We start from the raw sequence: 27,523 nt of genomic DNA, 5'->3' as shown, positions 1-27,523 counted from the left end.
CAGTTTTTTTAAAATCTACCTTCCTTTTTGAGTAAATGTATTACATTACTCCACTAGACAGGACCTCTCCTGTTTTATCTCTGAAATAAGGGCTCAGGAGATGCCAAAATCTATCCGACAGCAATCACAGCCTGTAACAATTTCAAAATAATCTTTTCCGCATGAAGTGCTATGAGCAATGCAAAGTACATTTAAATGTAAATTCTTTGTTACTGAATCCTCAGGTTGCACTGCAGGGCTATAATCTAATTTACCCAGAGAAGGCATTATTGTTAAGTTGATAAAAATGGTATTATCCATCTTGAAAAATAGTTGAGCGCATGTTGTAACAAAATACTCGTATTCCAGAAATAATCTGGATCAAGCAATTGAGTTCCAACTGAGCAGCACGAGGATATGACCTTGTCTTCTGGTTAGCTATACATGTCCTTTGTTTCAACACACATATCAATTAAAAGGAGTGCTTTTTCCACATTGCCTGAATTCAACCTTCAAGGTACGTTTGAACACCTGTACAAACCTCCCAGACATTAGGCCACCCATTAGAAAGAATTTATTTCGAGGGATGCACCAACTTCTAAGACATGGACTCAAGCCAAAAGTTACACATTCCATCAGCAAGATATACCGCTGTTATTTTTTCTCTGCTTGACTGCCAGCTTGATTGTGACACACGCAAAGATGAGGGTAATAAATTCATTGCAGAAACTTTAATGTGAACAACTACCTAGAGGGATTACAAAGCCCAATGTATAATCAAGGAATTCAAAAGAAAATGTGGATGTGCTGGAAAAGGGATTTCACAGCAAGGCATTCTTCGTTGAGATGTTGACTGACTGCCTGTCTATTCTCAATCTGCCCTTGTTTTTTTTTTATCTGCAGCATTTTGGGCAACATCAAAGCCACATGGTCTTATGAGGAAAGGCTGAGAGACTTGGGTCTGTTCTCATTGGAAAGAAAAAGGCTAAGGGGGGATTTGATAGAGACATACAAGATGATCAGAGGATTAGATAGCGTAGACAGTGAAAATCTTTTTCCTAGGATGATGACGTCAGCTTGTACGAGAGGGCATAACTACAAATTGAGGGGTAATAGATTTAGGACAGATGTCAGAGGCAGGTTCTTCGTGGAGAGTGTGGTAAGAGCATGGAATGCCCTACCTGTTAATGTCGTCAACTCAGCCACATTAGGGAGATTTAAACAATCCTTAGATAAGCACATGGATGATGATGGGATAGTGTAGGGGGTCGAGCTGAGAATAGTTCACAGGTCAGCGCAACATTCTGTGCTGTATTGTTCTATGTTCTAACAGTGAGGTCTAACTGTTACTGTGGTCTCCTGTGCACTGGGTAGAAGAAACACACATAAGGGTGATAAATATCTCTGCTTCTGGATGCATGCCCGAGCCTCCAGACACTTGCCAAATACAGTCCCCATCCTCCTCGGAACTCAACTCCATACACTGTCCCATCAAAATTCAACAAACAGCATTCCAATCTTTCAATTCGGTGCCTGAGCAAACTTCATGCTCCAACACAGTTCAACCATTTCACTGCTTCCCATATTTCGGACAGAGGTACTGGAATTGATTCTGTTACGGTTGCTATTTACACCTGCTTGAGACTATCTACTCTTGATTTATAGAGTCATAGGAAACAGACCCTTCGGTCCAACCAATCCATGCTGACCATAATCCCAAACTAATCTAGTCCCACCTGCCTGCACTTGGCCCACATCCCTCCAAACCTCTCTTATTTATCTACTTATCGAAATGTCTTTTAGATTTTGTAACTGCTCACATCCACCACTTCCTCTGGAAGTTCACTCCACGCAGGAACCATCTTGTGCAAAAAAAACATTCCCCCCATGTCTTTAAATCCTTTACCTCTCACCTTAATAATATGCCCATGAAAATATTTGACTCATGACCACCCATATCACCTTCCCCCATCATTGCTCAATTCATCTCTCTTGCATTTCATTCAATCAATGACCTCCTCTCTTTCCTTGCATTGGTGAAAATTGGGTACCTCTCAAACCTTTTCTAAACTGGATGAAACGTCACTGACAAGAAAGGGTGACTCTGCTCTCTCGTCTCTCCGATGGAGCCTGACTTGCTGAGCACGGCCTTGTATTTTTCTCTCCTCAGGTTTGATGACAGCTTTGAGTTGAAGGTTTGGTCTCTTTAAGGAGAAACAAATGGAGTTTGTTGGAGAATGCCCTAAGGGATTCTCTCAGGGAATGGTGTCCCATGGGTGAAGATCATTCAGAGATCAAGAGCGAATATACAGAATTTGTCTTGCAAACGTTTCGTCCCCTGTCTAGGTGACATCCTCAGTGCTTGGGAGCTTCACAGGAGGCTCCCAAGCACTGAGGATGTCACCTAGACAGGGGACGAAACGTTTGCAAGACAAATTCCCAGCTCGGCGAACAGAACCACAACAACGAGCACCCGAGCTACAAATCTTCTCCCAAACTTTGAATATACAGAAAGACCGGGAAGACTTCAGGTTTTCAATTCAGCAAAAAAAGATTACTTCCAGTTTTAAGAGGCCAAACCAAATGAACCGAGCAGGCCGGAATTTGAAGATTTTCTTCACGATCAGAACGGTGCAGCTTAGCTATGATAAGCTGCAAAGCCATTAAGTTATCTCTGGCTGTTGCAGTATTACAAGTTTACACGGGTCATTTTCACAGTAAACATCAACTCAGGAATTGATTATAATGAGGAAGTGTGACAGAGGAATGGACGCAGAGAGCAAGTCCTCAGAGATTGGATGATTTTTAAGCTGTTTATAAAATCTATTAATTGCATATTAACACTATAGATATTTACAGAGATTACACACTTCAGGTACAGGTGGGACTTGGAGCCAGGCCTCCTGGTCCAAGGATGCTACCACTGCCCCACAAAGGTGCCCATCTACCTGCTGTGACCCCCCCCAACCTCCACCCCCCAAATTACAGAGAGACCCAATTTAATTCACATTGTACAGGCCTAATTTCAGCTAACTTACGTTCCCACGTTAGAGCCCGTATTACAAATACTGATGGCTGACATCACAAGTGTGATGCCGCTAAATCAGATATTTCAGGAAAAGTTTTCATCATCAGTTCCAGAACATTCCGCTCTTTGTAAATGACAGCTGATCTCCTGTTGAGTAGCTTGGTTAAACTAGACGACAAAGTGTGTTATCTCATGTTGGGTGCTGTGTTTTATTCAACTGCTGTGCTGTTGCTGTGTTGAATATGACCTGCCTTTGGAACCACTAGATTCTGACTGCTGAAAATACAAATACCAATTACAGATGAAAGAATTTTGCACATTGTCAGGTGCTTGTAAACTCCTGGCTCCAAGTTTATTGTCAAACAATTTAACCCTAATTGAACCTAATTGCACAAAATTAATGTTATTCTTTTTAGTATTTTCTATTAAATACTTTTATACTTTGGGAATGACAGGAACTGTCCATGTTCCTGTAGCTTTCCACAACATTACTTAAAACCAAGATTACAGGCAAATGCTCTTGGAACACAACACAAATCGTAACATGACAGCTGAAGAAATTTAAATTTATTTAATTGAACTACATCGCTACGCCACATGATTATCATTGATTGTACTAAAAATCTATCTGTTTCACGAATGTCCTTTAGGGTAGGAAATCTGCCAATCCTTTCTTGGTCAAGCCTACATGTGACTCCAGACCCACAGCAACCATCTGAAATGGTTTAAGGAGCCAACCAACTCAAGGAAGGTGAACACAGGCAACAAATGCTCCTAACAGCAACTCCCAAATCCCATGGAAAAAAAAAATTCAATCCTTAAAAGAAAGAGTGACTTGATGCCTTGCTTTATAAAGCCTAGCAAGTGATTTGTCAAATAATGCACAATTTAATGTCCTCCTCTGTTGAAGTGACTCCAATTAATCTCACAAAAAACAATGATTGCTAAACCAACAGCGTAATAGCTCAGAATCAGTTTAATTGTTCTTTGATGATGTTTAATAATTTTGCATGGTTAAGTAGATTGATTAGTTGAAATTTAAATTTCATCGGCTATGCTGGGGTTTGTCAGTTTAAAGGATGGGGATCAAAACCATCTACATTTCAAAATAATCATGTAATTGAGATGAAGCAATTGTTTGTGATTTATATGCATATTTCTCATCAACTCATTGAACAGATTAAGTTCTGCTGCACAGATTTCTGGAATTAGAGTTCTGTCTGTCACTTTTACTTCACTCCTTCCTGAGACGTGAACATCATTAGCAAGGCCAGTATTGATCACCTACTCCTATTGCCCTTGAACGAAGAGGCATCATGTACCAGTGTCATCCTCTGCCTTCCACAGTCATGTGACCAGCACTGCAAGTCCTTTTTTTCTTTAGCTTGTGAAGCCATCAGAACACATCAAAGGTGGCATCAGAAATGCCAGGCTGAAATTGTGTGGACTCCCACAGCTGCTAAAGCGACAGCTACTAATGGAACAGCAAGGAAACATGATAACAGCAGTCTGCAACTTTGAAGTTCAGGCAAAATACTGCAAAGCTGGAAATCTGAAAGAAACACAGAAAGTGCTGGAGAAACGCAGTAGCAACTGTGGAGACAGAGAGAGTGAGAGAGATAGAGTATGTGAGAGAGTGAGAGAGAGAGAGTGCGAGAGAGAGAGAGAGAGAGAGACGGAGGGAGAGAGAGAGAGAGAGAGAGACGGAGGGAGAGAGAGAGAGAGAGAGAGAGAGAGAGAGACGGAGGGAGAGAGAGAGAGAGAGAGAGAGAGACGGAGTGTGTGTGTGTGGTGAGAGAGATGAAGAGAGAGAGAGAGAGAGAGAGATGAAGAGAGAGAGAGAGAGAGAGAGAGAGAGAGAGAGAGAGAGAGAGAGACGGACGGAGGGAGAGAGAGAGAGAGAGAGAGAGAGAGAGAGAGAGAGACGGAGGGAGAGAGAGAGAGAGAGAGAGAGAGACGGAGTGCACGTGTGTGTGTGTGTGTGTGTGTGTGTGTGTGTGTGTGTGTGTGTGTGTGGTGAGAGAGAGAGAGAGAGATGAAGAGAGTGAGAGTGAGACTGAGTGAGACAAAGTTTCTAATCCTGTCTGACTCTGCTTAAGAACTGTCAGTTCTCAAGGTCTCCCGCTGTCTGTTCTGAAGAAGTCATACTGGATTTGAAATGTTAACACACTCTCTCTCTCTGCTTGACTCTGCACAGATGCTGCCAGAACAGTTGAGTTTGGCCAGCATTTTCTGTGATTGTTTCAGATTTTCATTATCTGCAGTATTTTGCTATTGCTTTGAAAGTGCAGACTGCTGTTGTCATTTTAATTAAAGTGGCGATATGCAAGAAATAGTCTGTATCTCATCGCTGCGTGTGGGAATATTCTCACAGTGAGGTCTGCATGAAATCTAACTTACCGGATTCAGCAGCACAGTAAGGAAGAGCTCACCGCCCCGAATACTCTTATCCAACTCCTTAGAGCCTCCCGGATACTCATTATAAAAGATGGTATGCGTGAACAGTCCACAGGTTTGACGAGGCAGAACCTGGATGATGTGGGAGAAGGAGAGACAGATAAAAATATTCATCAAGTTACTGTCAACGTGGGGTTTTATCTGTGCACCAAGCGTTGTTGTGGCATGTTTTCCATTGTGTAAGAAAGCACTGAACTTGCAACCCATTTTCCATCGTGGAATCCAGACTGAAAAACCTTCCAAATGGTTTTGAGGAATCCCAGGCTGCTGGAGTACAGGTTACTTGATGAGTGACATGTTTCAGTCCACAAACACTGGTGGCCAGGCTCTTTCCGTTTCGAAATCGAAATGTGAGAAGTTCCTTAAACGTTCGACAGTATTATCCATATCCCCAAATAAAAAAGTGAGAATTAAAATCCTTTGGCGAACATGACGTTATACCCTTCTGCACTGCAGATCCTATACTAAAAACAAGGATACAGAGCTGGAGTACCATGTGCAATTCTGGTTGCCTCACTGTAGGAAGGATGCGATTGTGCAGAGGAGATTCAGCAGGATGTCGCCTGCATGGGGCAATGCAGGCAGACTCAAAAGGCTAGGGTTATTTCCCTTCAAGCAGACAAGGCTGGTTGTGATATACAAGATAGAGAGGGGCACACAGTATAGGTAGCAAAAGAATTTCCCCTTCGTAGAGGGGTCAATAACCAGGATGCGTAGATTTAGGGCTACAAAGTTAAAAATCACAAAACACCAGATTATAGTCCAACAGGTTTATTTGGAAGCACTAGCTTTTGGATCCTTCATCAGGTGGTTGATGAAGGAGCAGCGCTCCAAAAGCTAGTGCTTCCAAATAAACCTGTTGGGGACTATAACCTGGTGTTTTGTGATTTTTTAAACTTTGTACACCCCAGTCCAACACCGGCATCTCCAAATCATAGATTTAGGGCAAAGGGGAGAAGGGTTAGAGGGGATACTAGGAACAGGTTTTATTACCGATAGGGTTGTGGGTATCTGGAACTCACTGCCTGAAAGGATGGTAGACATTTACAACATTTAACAAGTATTTAGATGATCATGTGAAATGCCAGAGCTAACAAGGCTACAGGCCAAGAGCTGGGAAATGGGACTACAGTAGATGGTGCTTGATGAATGGTGCAGACATAATGGATCAAAGGGCCTGACTCTAAATGGGAACTCATTCTGCCACATATAGCAGTAATTTATGGTTTCCCAATAATTGCAGGGTCACAGAGTGCAGAAGCTGCCCAGTCAGCCCATCAAGTCTACACTAAGAACAGAAGGCCCATTGTTCCTGCAATAGCTGTTCAAACAAGCATAATTACTTTGGACCAATCTCTTATTCCCATACCCTTGCTCGCTATTTCTATCAATTTTGTATTCATTTGTGGGAGGCGGGCGTTGCTGGCTAGTTCAGCAGTTATTGCCCTAAATGGCCTTGAGGTGGCGGTAGTGAGTTGCCTTTTTGAACCACACCAGCTGAGGGCTGACCTGCAATGCCCTTCAGGGAGGATGTTCAAGATTCTGACCCAGCGACAGTGAAGGAATGGCGATTGATTAGCCGAACGAGACGGGAGGGGAGTATTTTGTTCGGATAACTGATTGTTTGGATAACGTTTTTACAGGGAATTGGCATCTTGTTCAGATATCCCAAAATTCGGATAATTGATGTTTGGATAACTGAGGTTGTTCGGTATTTCAAAGGCAGGATGGTTAAGTGGCTTGCAGGGAAACTACGGTGGGGGGCGGTGTTGCATTGTAGCTGCTGCCCTTGTCCTTCGAAATGGAAGTGGCAGTGTATTTGGAAGCAGCTGTGGGTTCGGACATGGCTGTGGGTTTAGCAGCTAAGGAAACTTTTTCAGCGAATTTCTGCAGTGCATCCTGTGGCGTGTGGCACCATTGCCCCAAAATCAGAAGGTCAATGGTTCATGAAATTTGACCTAATTTGAATTTCAGTGCAATATTGCAGGAGTGCCGCACAATCAGAGGCACCGTCTTTCACCTAAGTCATGAAACAGAGGGCCTCTGCTCCTACCTGCTTCAGGTGATAGAACACATCTCAGGCAGCTACTCTGAAGATGAGTAGAGGTGCTGGCCCCATCAACTTTCACCGCTGAACTAACTTTTATGAAATAAACGATCCTGTCATAGAGTCATACAGCACAGAAAGAGGCCTGTCAGTCTAAGTCATCCACATTGACCATTATCCCAACCTAGTCCCGCCTGGCTGCGTGTGGCCTATATCCCTCCAAACATTCCTTATTCATGAACTTATCCAAATGTCTTTTAACCATTATAACCATATCCACATCCATCACTTGCTCTGGAAGTTCATTCCACACACAAACCTCTTTCTGTCTAATGAAGTTGCCCCTCAGGTTGTTTTTAAATCTTTCTCCTCTCACCTTAAAAATATGCCCCCGGTCTTGAAATCCCCCCACCCTAGGGAAAAGACCCCTAACATTCACCTTATCTACACCCCTCATGATTTCATATTATGAGAACTCACTCTTTGGTTGTTGTATCTCCTACATGATGACAGCAATTATACTTGTACATCATTGTATATCAAATGCAAATCGCTGGTTACAAAGCATTTGGGAGATGTCCTGAAGTTGTTTTTCTGAATGTAAGTCTTCTATTTTTATTTCTCAGACTGAGCAATTCCAGCCTCAACCACTGGGGGCGATAACAACACACAAGACAATTGCTCTCATCGACTGGAGAAGGGAAGAAACGCTTTGCAAGACAAATTTCAACTGGCGATCCACAGCAAACGACTCAGACACGTGAAACCACAACCGCATTAAGCTGTCAGAAGTACTCACCATGATACCGTTGTGAATGAACCCTCTGCGATATCGGGCTGGCTTCAGGTGGGGGTACTCCTCTGTGCTGGTGACTCGGATTCCCCAGATGGATTTCCAGGCTTCATAGAGCTGCTTGTGAACTGGGTATACCCCTGAATGATGTGGTGCCACTGCGTAACCCATGTCAATGGGGATACCGTGGTCCTGCAAGAGTCCGGGGCTTTGATTAGAAAGGACTATTCTGAAAGACAATTCAGCACACGCAGCCCCTTCAATTACAGCCTCACGAAACATGTCACGATCACCATTCCAATGACTGCAACAGAATACAAGCAGTTCGACAACATCAAAAGGTTAAGCACAGTATTATAGAGCAAAGAATTGTGGATGTTGGAAATCTGCAACAAAAACAGAAATTGCTGGAGAAACTCAGCAGGTCTGGCAGCGCCTGTAGAGACAGAAACAGAGTTAGCTCTTTGAGTCCGTTAGACCATAAGAAATTGGAACAGGAGTAGGCCACTCAGCCCTTCGATCCAGCTGTGCCATTCAATAGGATCAAGGCTGATCCAACATTCCTCTTTCCAGAGTTTTCACCATTACTCCTGACTCCCCTACCAATCAAGAATCATCCGTCCAGACCCCCTCCTCACTGAGAACGAACGATCAGTCCTCAGCAAAGGACTCTCCTTCATCCCCCTCCGTCCACGCATCAATGAATTTAATACACGCCGTGATGTCAAACACTTCTTCCACCACCTCCGCCTCCGAGCTTACTTTCACAATCAGGACTCCCGCCCACCTCCAACACACTGCATCCACCTGGACACCCCGCGCTGGCCTATTACCTGCCCTCGACCTCTTCATTTCCAACTGCCGCCGGGACATTAACCGCCACAACCTGTCGTCCCCCCTCCCCCACTCCAACCTCTCACCCTCACAACGCGCAGCCCTCCAATCCCTCTGCGCCAATCCCGACCTCACCATCAAGCCAGCAGATAAAGGGGGCGCAGTGGTAGTCTGGCGCACTGACCTCTACACCGCTGAAGCCAAACGCCAACTCGAGGACACCTCTTCCTACTGCTCCCTCGACCATGACCCCATCCTCCATCACCAAACCAGCATCTCCCAGACCATACAGAACCTCATCACCTCAGGAGATCTCCCACCCACAGCTTCCAACCTCATAGTCCGGGAATCCCGCACTGCCCGGTTCTACCTCCTTCCCAAGATCCACAAGCCTGACCACCCTGGCCGACCCATTGTCTCAGCATGCTCCTGCCCTACTGAACTCATCTCCACCTACCTCGACACTGTCCTATCCCCCCTAGTCCATGAACTCCCCACATGCGTTCGAGACACCACCCACGCCCTCTACCTCCTCCAAGACTTCCCTTTCCCCGGCCCCCAACGCCTCATCTTCACCATGGATATCCAATCCCTCTACACCTCCATCCGCCATGACCAGAGCCTCCAAGCCCTCAGTTTTGTCCTCTCCAGACGTCCCCAACAGTACCCTTCCACTGACACTCTCATTCGTTTGGCCAAACTGGTCCTTACCCTTAACAATTTCTCCTTCGAATCTTCCCACTTCCTCCAGACCAAAGGGGTAGCCACGGGCACACTTGTGGGCCCCAGCTATGCCTGTCTCTTTGTTGGCTATGTAGAACAGTTGATCTTCCGTAATTACATCGGCACCACTCCCCACCGCTTCCTCCGCTACATTGATGACTGCATTGGCGCCACCTCGTGCTCCCGTGAGGAGGTTGAGCAATTCATCAATTTCACCAACACATTCCACCCTGACCTTAAATTTACCTGGACCATCTCTGACACCTCCCTCCCCTTCCTGGACCTCTCCATCTCCATTAATGACGACCGACTTGACACTGACATTTTTTACAAACCCACCGACTCCCACAGCTACCAGGGTTACACCTCTTCCCACCGTACCTCCTGCAAAAATGCCATCCCGTATTCCCAATTCCTCCGCCTCCACCGTATCTGCTCCCAGGAGGACCAGTTCCACCACAGAACACACCAGATGGCCTCCTTCTTTACAGACCGCAATTTCCCTTCCCACGTGGTTAAAGATGCCCTCCAACGCATCTCGTCCACATCCCGCATCTCCGCCCTCAGACCCCACCCCTCCAACCGTAACAAGGACAGAACGCCCCTGGTGCTCACCTTCCACCCTACCAACCTTCGCATAAACCAAATCATCCGCTGACATTTCCGCCACCTCCAAACAAGACCCCACCACCAGGAATATATTTCCCTCCCCACCCCTTTCCGCCTTCAGCAAAGACTGTTCTCTCCGTGACTCTCTGGTCAGGTCCATGCCCCCCCCCCCCCCCCCCCCCCCCGACAACCCACCCTCCCATCCTGGCACCTTCCCCTGCCACCGCAGGAACTGTAAAACCTGTGCCCACACCTCCTCCCGCACCTCCATCCAAGGCCCTAAAGGAGCCTTCCACATCCCATCAAAGTTTTACCTGCACATCCACCAATATCATTTATTGTATCTGTTGCTCCCAACGCGGTCTCCTCTACATTAGGGAGACTGGACGCCACCTAGCAGAGCACTTTAGGGAACATCTCCGGGACACCCGCACCAATCAACCACACCGTCCTGTGGCCCAACATTTCAACTCCCCCTCCCATTCTGCCGAGGACATGGAGGTCCTGGGCCTCCTTCACCGCCGCTCCCTCACCACCAGACGCCTGGAGGAAGAACGCCTCATCTTCCGCCTCGGAACACTTCAACCCCAGGGCATCAATGTGGACTTCAACAGTTTCCTCTTTTCCCTTTCCCCACCTCATCCTAGTTTCAAACTTCCAGCTCAGCACTGTCCCCATGACTTGTCCTACCTGCCTATCTTCTTTTCCACCTATCCACTCCACCCTCCTCCCTGACCTATCACCTTCATTCCCCCCCCACTCACCTACTGTACTCTATGCTACTTTCTCCCTAACCCCACCCTCCTCTAGCTTATCTCTCCACCCGTCAGGCTCTCTGCCTTTATTCCTGATGAAGGGCTTTTGCCCGAAACATCGATTTTACTGCTCCTCGGATGCTGCCTGAACTGCTGTGCTCTTCCAGCACCACTAATCCAGAATCTGGTTTCCAGCATCTGCAGTCATTGTTTTTAATCTATGTTAAACGACGGTTAGGACAATTGAAAGTAACACAATCCACTGTGCTGAGGTTATCTTCAGTAAACAGATTAAAGTGGACACATCGCAGAGCTGTGGGGATCAGAAAAACACAGCCTAATTTATTCAGCTGGGCTCAGTAAGTTGGGGGGGGGGGTGCAGGGTGAAAGAGGAAAATCATCTTACCAAGCCTTGAACTGCTGCCTCAACTGATAGTGGAAGGTCAGGAGGAGGCTGGTGGGAAACTGTCCATTTTGAGAGGTGATCACTGATAAGACTGTTGTGGAGTCCAGTCTCCCTTTCACTGCTGTTTGTGTGACTGAGAGATTGTGGGGGGGGGGGGGGGCGCAGCAGCAGCACAAAGCCACTTCACAGCCTGACACAGTGCTATATTTCCATTATACTCCATCAGAGCCACTCAGATAAATTCCCATTACGCTGGCCTTCCCGAACTGCTGAAGGCAAATCACACACCGTGTCACAGAGCGTGCAGTGATTTCAACTCCCCAGCATGAATAAAACATAAGCTGTTCACAGTGGAATGGGCAGACAGCGGGGATTTAGGGCATAGGAGGCTACAATTTAAAAGGCTGTTGAGAACACATCTGCCATTGACAAGGAACGTCTTGAGCTGCTTTCTGTCCTGACCTCTTTCGCGTAGCATCAGCAGTGCTTGCTAGGATGAAAGGATTCAGTGGCAGTTTGTACAAATCAGGTCTTTAGTAGAGTTAAGTCTCCCATCTCAGTTTAGGAACACCTCCTCATAGTGTTGGGCCAATGGAGACCAATGATGTTTAATTCCGTCTAATTGCGTGGAGTCTACAAAAACAGGCAGGATAATAACGCAGAGGATCCCTTGAGGGGAAATGGGTCATATCCCTGCCTCCGAGCCAGAAGTTCTCAGTTCAATACCCAAACCAGGTGGTCATGACCAAGCAATTTCCCAGCACAGCTAAAAAGGCGGTGTTTTAAATTTGTTCCCCACAGAAATGGCACGGAGACAGAATACAACAGATTTCTGGTTAACCATGTGACAAAAAGGAAGTTGGACCCTCTACTGTCACCATCCACAGTTCCAGATTGCAATCCCAGTTCCAGCTGTTATAGAGATGTCAAAGTGCATTTACATTGGGAATGAACTGCAGCACACTGGACAAATAGCATACTCTTGCCAGATATGATACAACTGTCAGTCTTATTAGAATTTGATTTTAGGCTGTGCATTCCCCCGAGGTTTACTGAGTAACAGTTCGCCCTGAAGGTTTGTTCGGATAACGGACATTCTGCAGGATCTTACTCATTCTGTGAATGAAGAAAGGACTAACTAGGATGGAGATTTCTGCCCCATTTAGCAGATGACCCACGCCTGAAATCCAAACATCACTTTCTTGGAATCACACTGGAATGACAGCCTGGGAATACTGAAGACTTCCATCCAAAATTCCACATTAATCGTTTAAAAGTGGTTTCACAAGAATTCGTTGGATTCATACATCAAGACAGATGTAATAAAATATGACAAGGAGGGTGATCATATGATATTTAACAGTGAAGCATGGAAGGCGATATTACAACCGTTTGGTTGAAGGTTGGTCAGAGGTAGGTTTTCAGGATTGTCTCAGAGGAAGGGAGGTAGAGAGGTGTTGGCAGGAGATTCAATGGAGCAAAGTCCAGCAGGCTAAAGGATGTGAATTGTTAAATGGAAGGCATTGCCTGTCCAGGAGTTAGCACAGGTCAGTGGGTACAGAAGGAGACACAGAGATTTCCCAAATATCCACAGTGGGCGATCAGGCTCTCTATAAGAATATAACGCTATAAGGACCTGAGAGGTTTTGGTCTCCAGATATTAATTACAGTATAAAGTCTTTGGCAGTTAGTACCTGTGAACAAATATACTTTCAGCTGTTATAGAGTCATAGAAATGTACAGCTCGGTCCAACCCAATCTAGTCCCACCTGCCAGTACCTGGCCCATATCCCTCCAAACCCTTCCTATTCATACCCATCCAGATGCCTTTTAAATGTTGCAATTGTATCAGCCTCCACCACTTCCTCTGGCAGCTCATTCCATACACGTACCACCCTCTGTGTGAAAAAGTGAGAGGTCTCTTTTGTACCTCTCCCCTCTCACCCTAAACCTATGCCCTCTAGTTCTGGATTACCCCACCTCAGGGTAGAGACTTTCGCTATTTATCGTATCCATGCCCCTCATGGTTTGATAAACCTCTATCAAACACATTTTGAATAGTGAAGCAATTCTGTGGTCTCCTTCCTATCGGAAAGATGTTGTGAAACTTGAAAGGGTTCAGAAAAGATTTACAAGGATGTTGCTAGGGTTGGAGGATTTGAACTATGGGGAGGGACTGAATAGGCTGGGCTGTTTTCCCTGGAGCGTTGGAGGTTGAGGGGTGATCTTATAGAGGTTATAAAATCATGAGGGGCATGGAGACGATAAACAGACAATTTGCCTGGAGTGGGTAAGTCCAGAACTAAAAGGCATAGCTTTCGGTTGAGAGGGAAAAGATTTAAAAGGGATTGAAGGAGCAACGTTTTCACGCAGAGAGTGGTGCGTATATGGAATGATCTGCCAGAGGAAGTGGTGGAGGCTGGTACAATTGCAACATTTAAAAGGCATCTGGATGGGGATATGAATAGGAAGGGTTCAGAGGGATATGGGCCCAAGTGCTGGCAAATGGGACTAGATTAGGTTGGGATATCTGATCGACATGCATGAGTTGGACCGAAGGGTCTGTTTCTGTGCTGTACATCTCTATGACTCTACAGTTACTGTTTCTCTTTCTGAAGTTGTTGGGGTCAAAAGAGAGAAAATTTCTCCAGTGGGTGAGAGCACAACATGGAATGCAACCTTCAAATCAGAGCAAGGCTGTTCTGGGTTAACGTCAGGGAACACATTCTCATACAGGAGCCATAGGAAATCTGCAAACACTCTCCCTCACAAACTTCTTGAGGCTTCAAAATGGAGATTAGATTTCTGTAAAACAAGTTTTTGTTTAATTTGTTCAAGGCAATGGAAGAGTTGCTGGTGATTTCATATCCCGAACAGCCCTCAAGGTGGTGATAGTGAGGCACTGCAGTGCAGGTGCTATCAGGAGGATGATCCAACATCCTGACCCAGCGTCTAGCCTTGGAACCAAGACGGGAGAATGGAGTTAAGGTGTAGGTCAGCCATGGATCTAACTGAACGGCAGAACACCCCTGAGGGGTTGAATAGTCTCCGTATGTTTTTCATGGCGATATGTTGCTCAAGATACCTGGGATTTTGGTGGAGAAAGTGAGGACTGCAGATGCTGGAGACCAGAGTTGAAAAGTGTGGTGCTGGAAAAGCACAGCTGGTCAGGCAGCGTCCGAGGAGCAGGAGAGTTGACGTTTCGGACATTAGCCCATTTCTGATCAAGGGCCTATGCCCAAAACGTCGACTCTCCTGCTCCTCGGATGCTGCCTGACCGGCTGTGCTTTTCCAGCAGCACACTTTTCGGCTCTGGAATTGCAGTGGAGGCAGGTTGAACTGAAGCATTCAAGAGGTCATTGAGGGATTAGCTGGATTGCAATGATAGGGATATCAGGAAAATGTAGGAGACTGGCATCAGGTAATGGACAGAGGGCAGGCTGGATGGCCTCCTGCATAGTTCCAATTCAGAGATTCTATGAGGCGATGTTTCGATGGACCGGCTTTAAGGACTACAGCATCTTCTCAATTTAAGCATCCGGTCTCAAAACACTCTTCAGGTTACTTTCAAGTCACGTGCACAGTAAAACTGTTTCTGCACAGATGCTGGAGACTAGAGTTGACAGTATGGTGCTGGAAAAGCACAGCAGGTCAGGCAGCATCTGAGGAGCAGAGAATCGATGTTTTGGACATAGGCCCTTCATCAGATTAGCAATATGCCTGCAGGGTGCCCCAGGGTCCTCTTGAACCGCAGTGAGGTTCTAGAAGGGTCAACCAAATGATGCCTTCAGTTATGCAGAGAACATAGAGACATTAGGGATGCTATCCCTGGGAGCAGAAAAGGTTGAAAGGAGCTTCCTTCAAAATCCTGAAGGGGTTTTATTGAGTTAAAAAATGGGAAAATGTCTCCTCTGGGAGAAGGGGAAATCACCAAAAGTAGCAAGTTTTAAGAAGGTTGGCAAAAGGACAAGGAGACAAACTGACTCATAAATGTCTATCTCTTATCTAACTGAACGGCAGAACACCCCTGAGCGGTTGAATAGTCTCCGTATGTTTTTCATGGCAATATGTTGCTCAAGATGGCTGGAATTTTGATGGAGAAAGTGAGGACTGCAGATGCTGGAGATCAGAGTTGAAAGGTGTGGTGCTGGAAAAGCACAGCAGGTCAGGCAGCATCCGAGGAGCAGGAGAGTTGATGTTTCGGACATTAGGCCATTTCTGATCAAGGGCCGATGCCAGAGGAAAGTTTATTTTTAACACAGGATGCAAACAATGATCTGGAATGCGTTTCCTGTAAGGGCAGTGGAAGCAGCTTCAATAGTAACGATCAAAAAGGAAGTGGAGGAAAACCTGATTGGACCAGAGTTGCAGTAATATGGGAAAAGGACAATGATGTGGGTCTAACTTTACCAAAGAGCCCTGACAGACAAATGGTACTCACCATTCAGTAATTAGCCACAGAGGCGTACAGCACAGAGAAAGGCCATTTGGCCCATCAAGTCTGTGCCAGTCAAAAACAAAGCACCTAACTCTTCAAATTTTAACTTCCAGCACTCGACCCATGGCCTGGCATGTCTTGGTATTGCAAGTGCATATCTAAGTGCTTTTTAAACATTAACAAAGGTTTCTGCCCCGACCAGCCTTACACGCAGTGCGTTCCAGATTCTATGAATTTAAGTACCGTTTATACTAGAGTAATAGTAAAACTCAAGTAAAAGTCAACCCCCTGTCTTTGGCCAAATAACCTGGAATGTTTCACATATCCTGTGTAAAAGCTAACCCTAGCTCTTCAGATAACAGATAGACATTTATGAGTCAGTGTGCCGGCTGTCACATCTCACTCCAGCATTCCAGCCTGCCAGTTGTTCTGCTCTGCTCCCAGTCTTCCAGTCCGCTGGCTGTTGTGTCCCGCGCCAGGTTTTCAGAATCACCATAAATCATTTTTTTCATTTGTTGAGAGATCAGTTGGGTTTCTGCTAACGATACGGTATTAATTTTGATGGGCATGAATTTCAGCCCCTCAGAACTAGCATCCATATAACAGGCGACCCCATAAATTTAACCTTAAAAAGTAGTCTGGTCTCCTTCCTATCGGAAAGATGTTGTGAAACTTGAAGAGGTTCAGAAAAGATTTACAAGGATGTTGCCAGAGTTGGAGGATTTGAGCTTTAGGTGGAGGCTGAACAGGCTGGGGCTGTTTCCCCTGGAGTGTCGGAGGCTGAGGGGTGACCTTGTGGAGGTTTACAAAATTATGAGGGTCATGGATAGGATAAATAGACAAAGTCTTTTCCCTGGGGTGGGGGAAGTCCAGAACTAGAGGGCATAGGTTTAGGGTGAGAGGAGAAAGATATGAGAGAGACCTAAGGGGCAACCTTTTCATGCAGAGGGTGGCACGTGTATGGAATGAGCTGACAGAGGAAGTGGTGGAGGCTGATACAATTGCAACATTTAAGAGGCATTTGGATGGGTATATGAATAGGAAGGGTTTGGAGGGATATGGGCTAGGTACTGGCAGGTGGGACTAGATTGGGTTGGGATATCTGGTTGGCATGGATGGGTTGGACCGAAGGGTCTATTTCCATGCTGTACATCTCCATGACTAGTCAAAAAAATCCGACTAGTACTCGAGTAAATACAGGCATTTTTTTGTTGAGTCGATCACTCTGAGTTAAATGTGGGGCAGGTTCTGGGATTCCAGTGATCTGCCGAACAGGCTGGATTCACAAAGTCTTCACTGGCTGCTCCAGAAGGGAATATAAATCCAAGCTGGGACTTACCAATGCAAACTGCTTGTTCAGCTTCATCTGCTCGGCTAAAACTGTCTCGTTGTGAAACAGATGCGGTTGCATGTGACTCCACATATGGGGGAACCACCAGAACTCCTTCCTGTGTTTCAGCAACATGTCATCCCCTTCATCTTCCTCATTGGCCCCTGCAAGAAAATAGAGGAGACGGCAGAGTTTTAGCAGTAAGCACGAAAACAGCTTAAAATAAAACCCCCAAAGGATGCTGGAAATCAGAAACAAAAACAGAAGTTGCTAGAAAAGCTCAGCGGGTCTGGAAGCACCTGTGAAGAGAAATCGGAACTAACTATTGGGGTCCAGCACACAGCTTCCCCAACGCCCCTACAATCTCTGAAGTGAGTGGTCAAGGGATTCCCGAACAGCACTGACAGATCCAAAAAGAAAACTTGAGTTCGGAAATAAAAACAAAGAAAAAATTGCTGGAGAAATTCAGCAGATCTGGCAGCATCCGTGGAGGGAGGAACAGAGTTCATGTTTATCCAGGTAGCTATTTTTCGGAACACCCTGGGACAAATCTAAAGCCATGCATTGTATTTAGTTAGAGCCTGATAGAAACAGACTGCTAAACAAGATTCTTAAAGGACTTGACCAAAGTAGATAGAGAGAGAGGTTGTTCCCCCTTGTGGGAGTGTCTAGGACTGAAGGGCATAATCGCCGAGTAGGGGACAGTATATTTAAATCAGAGACGAGAAGGAATTTCTTTTCTCAGAGAGCCATGAATCTGTGGAATTCTTTACCGCAGAAAAGCTGGGTCGTTAAATATGTAAAGGCTGACGTAGATGGATTTTTAATCCTTAAGACTATCAAGGGTTCTGAGGAAAAGGCAGGAAAGTGGAGGTGAGAATTATCAGATCAGTTACGATTTGGAGATGCTGGTGTTGGACTGGGGTGTACAAAGTTATAAATCTCACAACACCAGGTTATCGTCCAACAGGTTTAATTGGAAGCACTAGCTTTTGGAGCGTCGCTCCTTCATCAGGTGGTTGTGGAGGATACAATTGTAAGGCACAGAATTTATAGCAAAAGTTTACATTGTGATGTAACAGAAATGATACATTGAAAAATACAGACAATCAAGGTATTTTTCAATGTATAATTTCAGTTACATCACACTGTAAACTTTTGCTTTAAATTCTGTGCCTTACAATTGTGTCCTCTACAACCACCTGGTGAAGGAGCGGTGCTCCGAAAGCTAGTGCTTCCAATTAAACCTGTTGGACTATAACCTGGTGTTGTGAGATTTATAACTCAGCTCAGCAACAATCTCATTGCTTTGTGCCGCAGACTCACTGGGGCTGAATGGGCAACTTCTGTTCCTGTATCTTAAGGTCTTAAATGGTAGGAGAAAGATAAGGAGAGTGTTTTCATTCAATACCGGGTGCTGGCATTACCTAGAAAACATTGCCCACAAGGCTGGAGAAAACAGATTCAATAGTAACTTTCAAACCACCAATTAAGTTTGGCGGGCAGGTTAGTGAGATTGTTCATATAATCCAAATCAACATTTCCGTGCGCACAGCACACGTTTTCCCAAACAAATTGCCCGGGAAAACAGTGTGAACCTTAGCGTTACAAATGAAGATGGTCATGGGCTCAGCACTCACTACTGAGCAAGAATGGTCCTAGATCATGGGTCCCAGCCAAAATGATAGGGGCACCAAAACGATGGGATGTACTGACAGAGGGAAAAGTAAAAACCCAGCCCAGGTTACAGACCCAGGAACGGTGGGCGTGGGGTCTTTCACACCCACCCATTCAGCTGGAAAACAGAGGCTTTTGTTGAAATCTCACCATCAAGAGTTACCTCTGACAATGCTGCACTCTGTCAGTATGTCTGCTGCTCCACACTTCTAGTGGTCCTAAAACAATGCCCTGGACCCAGAGGTGACCCACTTTGCTAAGCCAATGCAAACTATCCAGATTTAATCCAGTCACCCGAACCCTTCTCTGATAAAAGTTTCAAATTTCTCAGATTTGGGCTCATATTTTACTTCCTCCTGTCAACCTGTTACACGCTGACCTACATTGAGAAACTTAAACTCTGTTTCTCACACAGACTAATTTCCAAGTTCTGGCACATCCTTCCCCCTCTCTATTTCTGTAAGTTTCTCCAGTCCTTCACTCTCTGAGATATCTGTGCTCCTCCCAATTCTGTCCTCTTCAACATCCCTGAATTCAATGGCTCCACAGAAACTCCATCATTAAACCTCTCTGCCTCTTTCGTTGTTTAAGATATTTCTTAAAACCTCACTCTTTGGCCATCTGTACTCAGATGTTATGGGGCTTAGAGTTTAACTTGCTTCATACTCCTCCCTGTGAAATATCTTGCTGTTTTAATACAATAAAAGGCATCAAATCAGTGCCATCCAAATATTTTTAAGTGACAAAATAAGTCGTCAGGTACTGGATTCAATATGAGCAGGGCTTGTAAGCAACTGGAATTAGGAATCATTCACAAGACAAGAGAGACTGCAGACTAAAGTAACTTGAACTTGCAGGGCAGCAGGGTGGCTCAGTGGTTAGCACTGCTGCCTCACAGCACCAGGGACCCAGGTTCAAGTCCCGCCTCAGGCGACTGACTGTGTGGAGTTTGCACATTCTCCCCGTGTCTGCGTGGGTTTCCTCCGGGTGCTCCGGTTTCCTCCCACAATCACAAAGATGTGCAGGTTAGGTGAATTGGCCATGCTAAATTGCCCGTAGTGCTCAGGGAAGTGTAGGTTAGGTGCAATAGTCAAGGAAAGGGTGCAGAGGAGATTTACAAGGATGTTGCCTGGTATAGAGGGAAGGTCTTACGTGGAAAGGCTGAGGGACTTGAGTCTGTTTTTGTTGGAGAGAAGAAGGTTGAGAGGTGACTTAATAGAGACATATAAGATAATCAGAGGGTTAGACAGGGTGGACAGGGAGAGCCTTTTTCCAAGTATGGTGAAAGCAAGCAGGAGGGGACATAGCTTTAAATTGAAGGATGATAGATGTAGGACAGATGTCAGAGGTAGGTTCTTTACTCAGAGAGTAGTAAGGGTATGGAATGCTTTGCCTGCAACGGTAGTAGATTTGCCAACTTTATGTGCATTTAAGTCGTCATTGGACAGGCATATGGACGTACATGGAATAGTGTAGGTTAGATGGGCTTCAGATTGGTATGACAGGTTGACGCAACATCAAGGGCCGAAGGGCCTGTACTGCGCTGTTATGTTCTGTGTAAACCTAGAGTAAAAGAATAGGGGAATGGGTCTGGATGAGTTACTCTTCGGAGGGTCAGTGTGGACTCTTTGGACCGAATGGCCTGTTTCCACAATGTGGCAATTCTATGAACTTGTCAGTGGAGTGAGCAAAAAAGGAGCTGGGAAACAAGATTGCCTTAAAACTCACCAGCTGTTTTCCATTTGTTGCTAATCGTTTCTATATAAAATGGATTCTGAGTAATCCAAGATGGAGGACAGGAAAAGTTTCTGGCTGTAAGAGCTGCTCCTTTTTTTTGAGGTATTTTAGGTGTTGGAGGTGATTTCCTCAAATTCCAGGAGCAGTAATTACTGTTTATCTGCTGTTGCATTGTTTTGGAACTTTGGAAAACAAAAGTCAAAACAACAGCAGTTTAAAAAGGGAGCAGAGCAGACAAAGGAAGCACATGGTGGGACAGTGCGGGGGGGGAGAGAGAGAGAGAGAGAGAGAGAGAGAGAGAGAGAGAGAGAGAAAGAAAAAACCTGCACAGTTGTTGCCTTTGCTGTTTGAATTCGTGTATCGCTGGATGTCGGTGTGCATCTGGGAAAATTAACAAACAGTGAAATTCACAACTAATCTTGGAGGAACTGTTGGGTGAAGTTCACAGCACAGAATCAGATAAGTTAATTGTTGTTTTAAGTCTGTCCAAGAGAAAGGCTGCAGTAGTGATTATAGTGGGTTCTTTCTTGATTATATGTTTTTGGAGATATGTCTCTTGATTAAACTTAAAATATAAGCCATAGCTATTAATTTAACCTGGGGCAGTGTTTGTTGAGGAATAAGACGGTGTTATTTTCTGGGTTTGTAGATTGTGAAAGAGCAAAAATGGCCTTTGCAGTGATATGTACTTCTTGTCAGATGTAGGAGTTTAAAGAGAGTTTAAGAGTTACTGCGGATTATATCTGCCATAAATGCTGTTGGATGTGAATCTTATCAGATAGAGTGGATCAGTTGGACAGAGGGATAGAAGCAATGAGGAATTTGCAACAGCAACAGTATGTGATGGTTGGCAGTTATAGGAAGGGCGGGGCGGGGCGGGGGGGGGGGGGGGGCGGGGCGGAGGTGGAAGTCTCAGATACAGTCATATAGATGGGTCAACTCCAAGAAGGGTAAGAGAGGTAGGCAGCTAGTACAGGAGTCTTTTGTGGATATACTCATTTCAAAGAGATATGCTGTTTTGGAAAATGTAGGGGGTGATGGATTCTCAGGGGAACGTAGCACAAACAGCCAAGTTTCTGGTATTGAGACTGGCTCTAATGCAACGAGGATACGTCGGCTTCCAAGAGATCAATTGTGTTAGGGGATTCTGTAGTCAGAGGCACAGACAGATGTTTCTGTGGCCAGCAAAGAAAAAGCAGAATGGTGTTTGCTTCCCTGGTGCCAGGATCAAGGATGTCTCAGAGGGTGCAGAATGTTCTCATGGGGGAGAGGGACCAGCAGGAGGTCATTGTCCACATTGGAACCAACGACATAGGAAGGGAAAAGGTTGAAATTCTGAAGGGAGATTAGAGAGTTAGGCAGAAATTTAAAAAGGAGGTCCTCAAGGGTAGTAATATCTGGATTACTCCCAGTGCTACGAGCTAGTGAGGGCAGGAATAGGAGGATAGAGCAGATGAATGCATGGCTGAGGAGCTGGTGTATATGGGAGAAGGATTCACATTTTTGGATCATTGGAATCTCTTTTGTGGTAGAAGTGACCTGTACAAGAAGGATGGATTGCACCTAAATTGGAAGGGGACTAATATGCTGGCAAGGAGATGCTTGGGAGGATTTAAACTAGTAAGGTGTGGGGGGGTGGGTGGGACCCAGGGAGATAGCGAGGAAATAGATCGATGTGAGATGCTGCTAACGACTGAATCAAAGAAATGCTGGGGTAATAGGGTGAGTTTCCTGTCCACACACAGTCAGGTGCAAAAACCCTGAGTTTTAACATCTCATAGACTATTTAGGGACAGGACATTCTCCGTGTACTGGAGTTAGGAATTATTACTGGTCATCTGTGAAACACATGCTCATGATATCGAAACCAAAAGAATTCTCAATCAACAGAAATCGCTGGAAAAGCCCAGCAGGTCCGGCAGCATCTGTGGAGAGAAGGGTCACTCCAACTGAAACGTTGACTCTGAATTCTCTCCACAGATGCTGCTGGACCTGATGAGCTTTTCCAGTGATTTCTGATTTTGTGTCCATGGTATAATCCTCCACAATAATATCACCCATTTCCATTCCTACTTCAACTCATCTGCTGCTGCTCCCAGAATGTGAATATCGCAGTGTGCTCCTTAAACATTAACTCATGCAAAACTATGCTGTCTGCATCCCACCTTGTTCCATAGGGACACAGGAGAAGGCCATTCAGCATATCAGGCCACACTGGATCATGGTGGATCATCTACCTCAAAACCAGGTGCTCCCAATATCCACGTATTTCCTCGTTGTCACTCGAACCTACTCGATAACTGAGCCTCCACAAACGTCTGGGGAACAACAATTACACAGAGTCACTGTTCCCTGAGTGAAGACATTCCTTTCATCTCAGTGAGACTTGTCTTATACTCTGGGCCAGTGACTGTGCTCTGGTTTCCAGACTGCAGAGACAGGGATAACATCTTTGCTGCACCACCTACTCTATCCAGAATTTTGCAAGTTTTGAGGAGATCGCCTCTCGTTCTCCCAAACTCCAGGGAGAAATCGCTGGAAAAGCCCAGAGGGTCCGGCAGCATCTCTGGAGAGAAGGGTCACTCCAACTGAAATGTTGACTCTGATTTCTCTCCACAGATGTTGCCAGACCTGCTGAGCTTTTCCAGTGATTTCTGTTTTTGTGTCCATGGTATCCTCCGCCACAATAATATCACCCATTTCCATTCCTACTTCAACTCACTGGCCTAGTTTCCTTAATCTTGCCTCAAAGGACATCTGGACTCAGTCTTGGGAACCTCTGCTGCACACCTTCTATGGAAGCATATCTTTTGTTAGGCAAGGGGACTTAAACGTGTCTCACCAGTTTGCTATACAACTGAAGCAGGACTTTCACATGCTCTGCTCCTGCGCTCCTATACTGACTCCTGGTTTGGGAATGTATCGTTCTAACATTCTCAAACTCGCTTCCAAATTTGTCCAAGACTTTGTTCTCTCCCCATATCTTTAGCACTTTGCACTCAATTCTCACATGCAGGGTGTGCAAATGATAGGCCCAAGGGGAGAGAAATGTCATCATTCTATAAAAACCATGAGAAATAAAACAGAAGCAGGCCATTCGGTCCAACCATTCAATGCGATCATGGCTGACCCGAGACTTCTCAACTCTACTTGCCTGCCTTGACCCCCGATTCCCTTACTGATTAAAAAAAAAATCTATCTCAGTCTTGAATACAGAACAACCTTGGTTATCCCAACTACAATTATCTGAATTTCAGACTATCCAAACAAGATCTCAAGGTCCGGTAAAACATTATCCGAACAATCAGTTATCCAAACAAAATACTCCCCCCACCTGTCTCGTTCGGATAATCAAGGTTGTTCTGAATACTTAATGGCACAGCCTTGACAACCCTCTGCCCATAGATTTACTATCCTCTGAGAGAAGAGATTCCTTCTTATCTCTGTCTTAGATGTGCAATCTTTACTCTTAGATTATGTCCTAAGCTTAGACTCTCCCACAAAGGGGAAACAAACTCTCTCCATCTGTCAGGATCCCTAAGAATTTTCCATGTTTCATGAAGGTCTCCTCTCATTTTTCTAAACACTAATAAGTACAACCTTAAATAGTTACCCTGTAACATAAGACAACCCCCTCCATGCCCAGGATCAACCGAGTGAACCTGCTCCATTGCCAGTATACCTTCCCTTAAAGAAGGTGACCATAACAGTTCATTGCATTCTGGGTGTGGATCAATTAGTGCATCATAGAGATTTAGCAAAATTTCCTGATTTATACTCTCCTGGTGTGGTTGAACAGAAATAAAGGATGCCCCAGACAGGTACACCACAATAGTCTGTGTCCTCAGGACATAGAATTGTGATCACCCTTTACTATTGTAACCCATCCCCCTGGCGCACCTGCTCTATGCCATTCTTTCCCGTTCAATCCAATACCTCTCAGCCACGAGGTCACGGATCCTCAACTAAAACTCGGCCGACTGGTTTGGTTTCCACAAGGAAACAGGGTTGGAGCCTGTTGTGCTGAAAAACTCCAGCTCTGGATCAGTTTACAACATCTATCACATGATGGAGGCAGCACTAAGCTGGGCACCCAAGGGATTCCCATAAAGTGGTTTGCTTAATCCACGTTTAGCTGTGCTCAATCCAAGGTCACCATCCTATGCATCTCTTCACAAGTGATCACATTATGCTGTTTCCATTTGTCTGACTTCAGACTCCTTTTAACCTTCCTACCCGACACTTTCCTTTCATCCTCTTAGTTGTATTACATTTCAATTTCTGCCTGTTTTTAAAAAAAATAAGTACCCTCTCCGTATTCCGAGTCTTAGCCAGGACGTTCACTCCAATCTTCGGTCTCCGCCTTTCCTCACCTAATATGTACCAACAACGTACGTTTATATAGCACCAGTATGCAGTGTGCCAGGGTGATTCGCAGGGGTCATTCAGAAAACCCTAACTGACTGTCGAGGGGACCCCGACAGGTGACCCAAAGCAAACAGCTGCCTTGGAAAATATCCCGAACATGGATGTGAGAGTCACTACGTTTCTACAGTCCTGAAGCCAAGTACAGTGGCTCAGTGGTTAGCACTGCTGTCTCACAGCGCCAGTGACCTGGGTTCGATTCCAGCCTCGGGTGACTGCCTGTGTGGAGTTTGCACATACTCCCTGTGTCTGTGTGGGTATCCTCCCGGTGATGAAAGATGTATGGGTTAGGTGAATTGGCCATGCTAAATGGCCCTGGGATGTCCAGAGATGTGTAGGACCAGGTATGTTAGTCAGGGGGGAAATGTAGACTAATAGGGTAGGGGAATGGGTCTGGCTGGGTCGGTGTGAACTTATTGGGCCGAACGGCCCGTTTCCACACTGTAAGGATTCTATGATTTGAAATGAGAAATTTCTGGAGAAACTCAGCAGCTGTAGAGGCAAAGCAGTTAACATTTCAGTTCAGAATGGAAGAAGTGTCATACTGGATCCGATTCTGTTTTCCAGCAATTTTTGTTTTTGTTTCTGATTTGCAGCATCCGTAGTTATTTGGATTTTTTCTTGTCCCCCTCCCCTACAGTTTTAACCCCATTTTCAGTACATCAGCTGGTGGTTATGAGACTGTGGTTGTCATCAAGACTTCTTTCAGACCCACATGCTATTTCTCCACACATCTCAGGACAGTCTCCTTATGCACTGCAGCAGCATTCCTCCTGATGTTTATTCAGTGCTACCTTTCACAGACCTTCTATATTTATTACTTTCCCTGGTCTCCGCACTGGATAAAAACCCGTCAAGTCTCCAACTTTTCCCACTTCTGACGAAAGGCCATCGATCTGAAATGTTAAAGCTTTGTTCTCCTCTCCACCGATGGATTCAGAGCAAACCCTGCTTTTTGCCGGGAGATTTTCAGTATCGGCAATGTTGTATTTTTCTGTCAGATATACAACAACAAACCTTGCAAGAATAAATACATCATGCAAGGTCCCAGCAGAAAAGCTTTATGTTCGGGTTAGAAGTTAAAATCCATGAATTCTGTAACGTCTGATACCACTTTCAGAGAAATTCTATCCCAGGGCAAAATAACCAACAGCACAGCTGGTCACTAAAAGCCTGATCCTCTCTTCAGCTTGACATTACTGTCTGGTTTAAACACTCAGGATTTTATTTTGGGTGTACCGATGCCAATACAATACATGAATGGAATCAGAGACTTAAGCCAGGATGCAATTTCTGTGATGTTCATAACTCATCCCCTGGGCCACAGGCTTACATCTGTAAAAGAAGCTTAATCCCATTTTTATTAGATGGGATTGCAGGCTTGTGACTGATGAGTTCAGGATTGTACTCTCTAATTCCAGGTCACTCCATTCACACTAAAAGTTGAGTTCCCTCGAATTAGTTTTATTGTCACGTGCACTCAAATACAGGGATAGGCGAATTCAGTGAAAAGTGTACAAAGTTGTCATTTGAGCGGCACGGTGGCACAGTGGTTAGCACTGCTGCCTCACAGCGCCAGAGATCCGGGTTCAATTCCCGCCTCAGGCGACTAACTGTGTGGAGTTTGCACATTCTCCCCGTGTCAGCGTGGGTTTCCTCCGGGTGCTCCGGTTTCCTCCCACAGTCCAAAGATGTGCAGGTCAGGTGAATTGGCCATGCTAAATTGCCCGTAGTGTTAGGTAAGGGGTAGATGTAAGGGTATGGGTGGGTTGCGCTTTGGCGGGGCGGTGTGGACTTGTTGGGCCGAAGGGCCTGTTTCCATACTGTAAGTAATCTAATCTAATCTAATCTAATCTTGATTAGATTAGATTAGATCCCCTACAGTGTGGAGACAGGCCCTTCGGCCCAACCAGTCCACACTGACCCTCCAAAAAGTAACCCACCCAGACCCATTTCCCTCTGACTAACGTACCTAACTCTATGGGCAATTTAGCATGGCCAATTCACCTGACCTGCACATCTTTGGACTGTGGGAGGAAACCGGAGCACCCGGAGGAAACCCACGCAGACACAGGGAGAACGTGCAAACTCCAGACAGAGAGTCACCCGAGGCTGGAATCAAACACAAGTCCCTGGCACTGTGAGGCAACAGTGCTCACCACTGAGCCACCATACCGCCAATTTCTGTTCGGTCGAGAGATACTTAGGTATAACATCTTTGGTATAAATTAGAAAAATAATGAAAGTAAAAGATCAGCATGATAGTCCTGAAGTTCAAAAGCAGG

At 45.4% G+C, this 27,523-nt stretch overlaps 1 protein-coding gene across 1 annotated transcript in view; it reads right to left on the bottom strand.

The window, feature by feature from the left end:
- The window catches only part of ndst2a (N-deacetylase/N-sulfotransferase (heparan glucosaminyl) 2a), a 112,055-nt gene that overhangs the window by 39,580 nt on the left and 44,952 nt on the right, over positions 1-27,523 (bottom strand). Inside the window, exons 3-5 of the mRNA XM_072583461.1 lie at positions 17,409-17,563; positions 8,311-8,496; positions 5,408-5,536 (exon numbers count right to left, since the gene is read on the bottom strand). Of these exons, the coding sequence (XP_072439562.1) occupies positions 5,408-5,536; positions 8,311-8,496; positions 17,409-17,563 (470 nt within the window). The remainder of the gene's footprint in view (positions 1-5,407; positions 5,537-8,310; positions 8,497-17,408; positions 17,564-27,523) is intronic.

Source organism: Chiloscyllium punctatum, chromosome 13 (genome assembly GCF_047496795.1).
Source record: "Chiloscyllium punctatum isolate Juve2018m chromosome 13, sChiPun1.3, whole genome shotgun sequence".
NCBI classification, from domain to species: domain Eukaryota; kingdom Metazoa; phylum Chordata; class Chondrichthyes; order Orectolobiformes; family Hemiscylliidae; genus Chiloscyllium; species Chiloscyllium punctatum.
The sequence above is the reverse complement of the archived record's forward strand: the minus strand, read 5'-3'. Positions and strand labels throughout refer to the sequence as shown.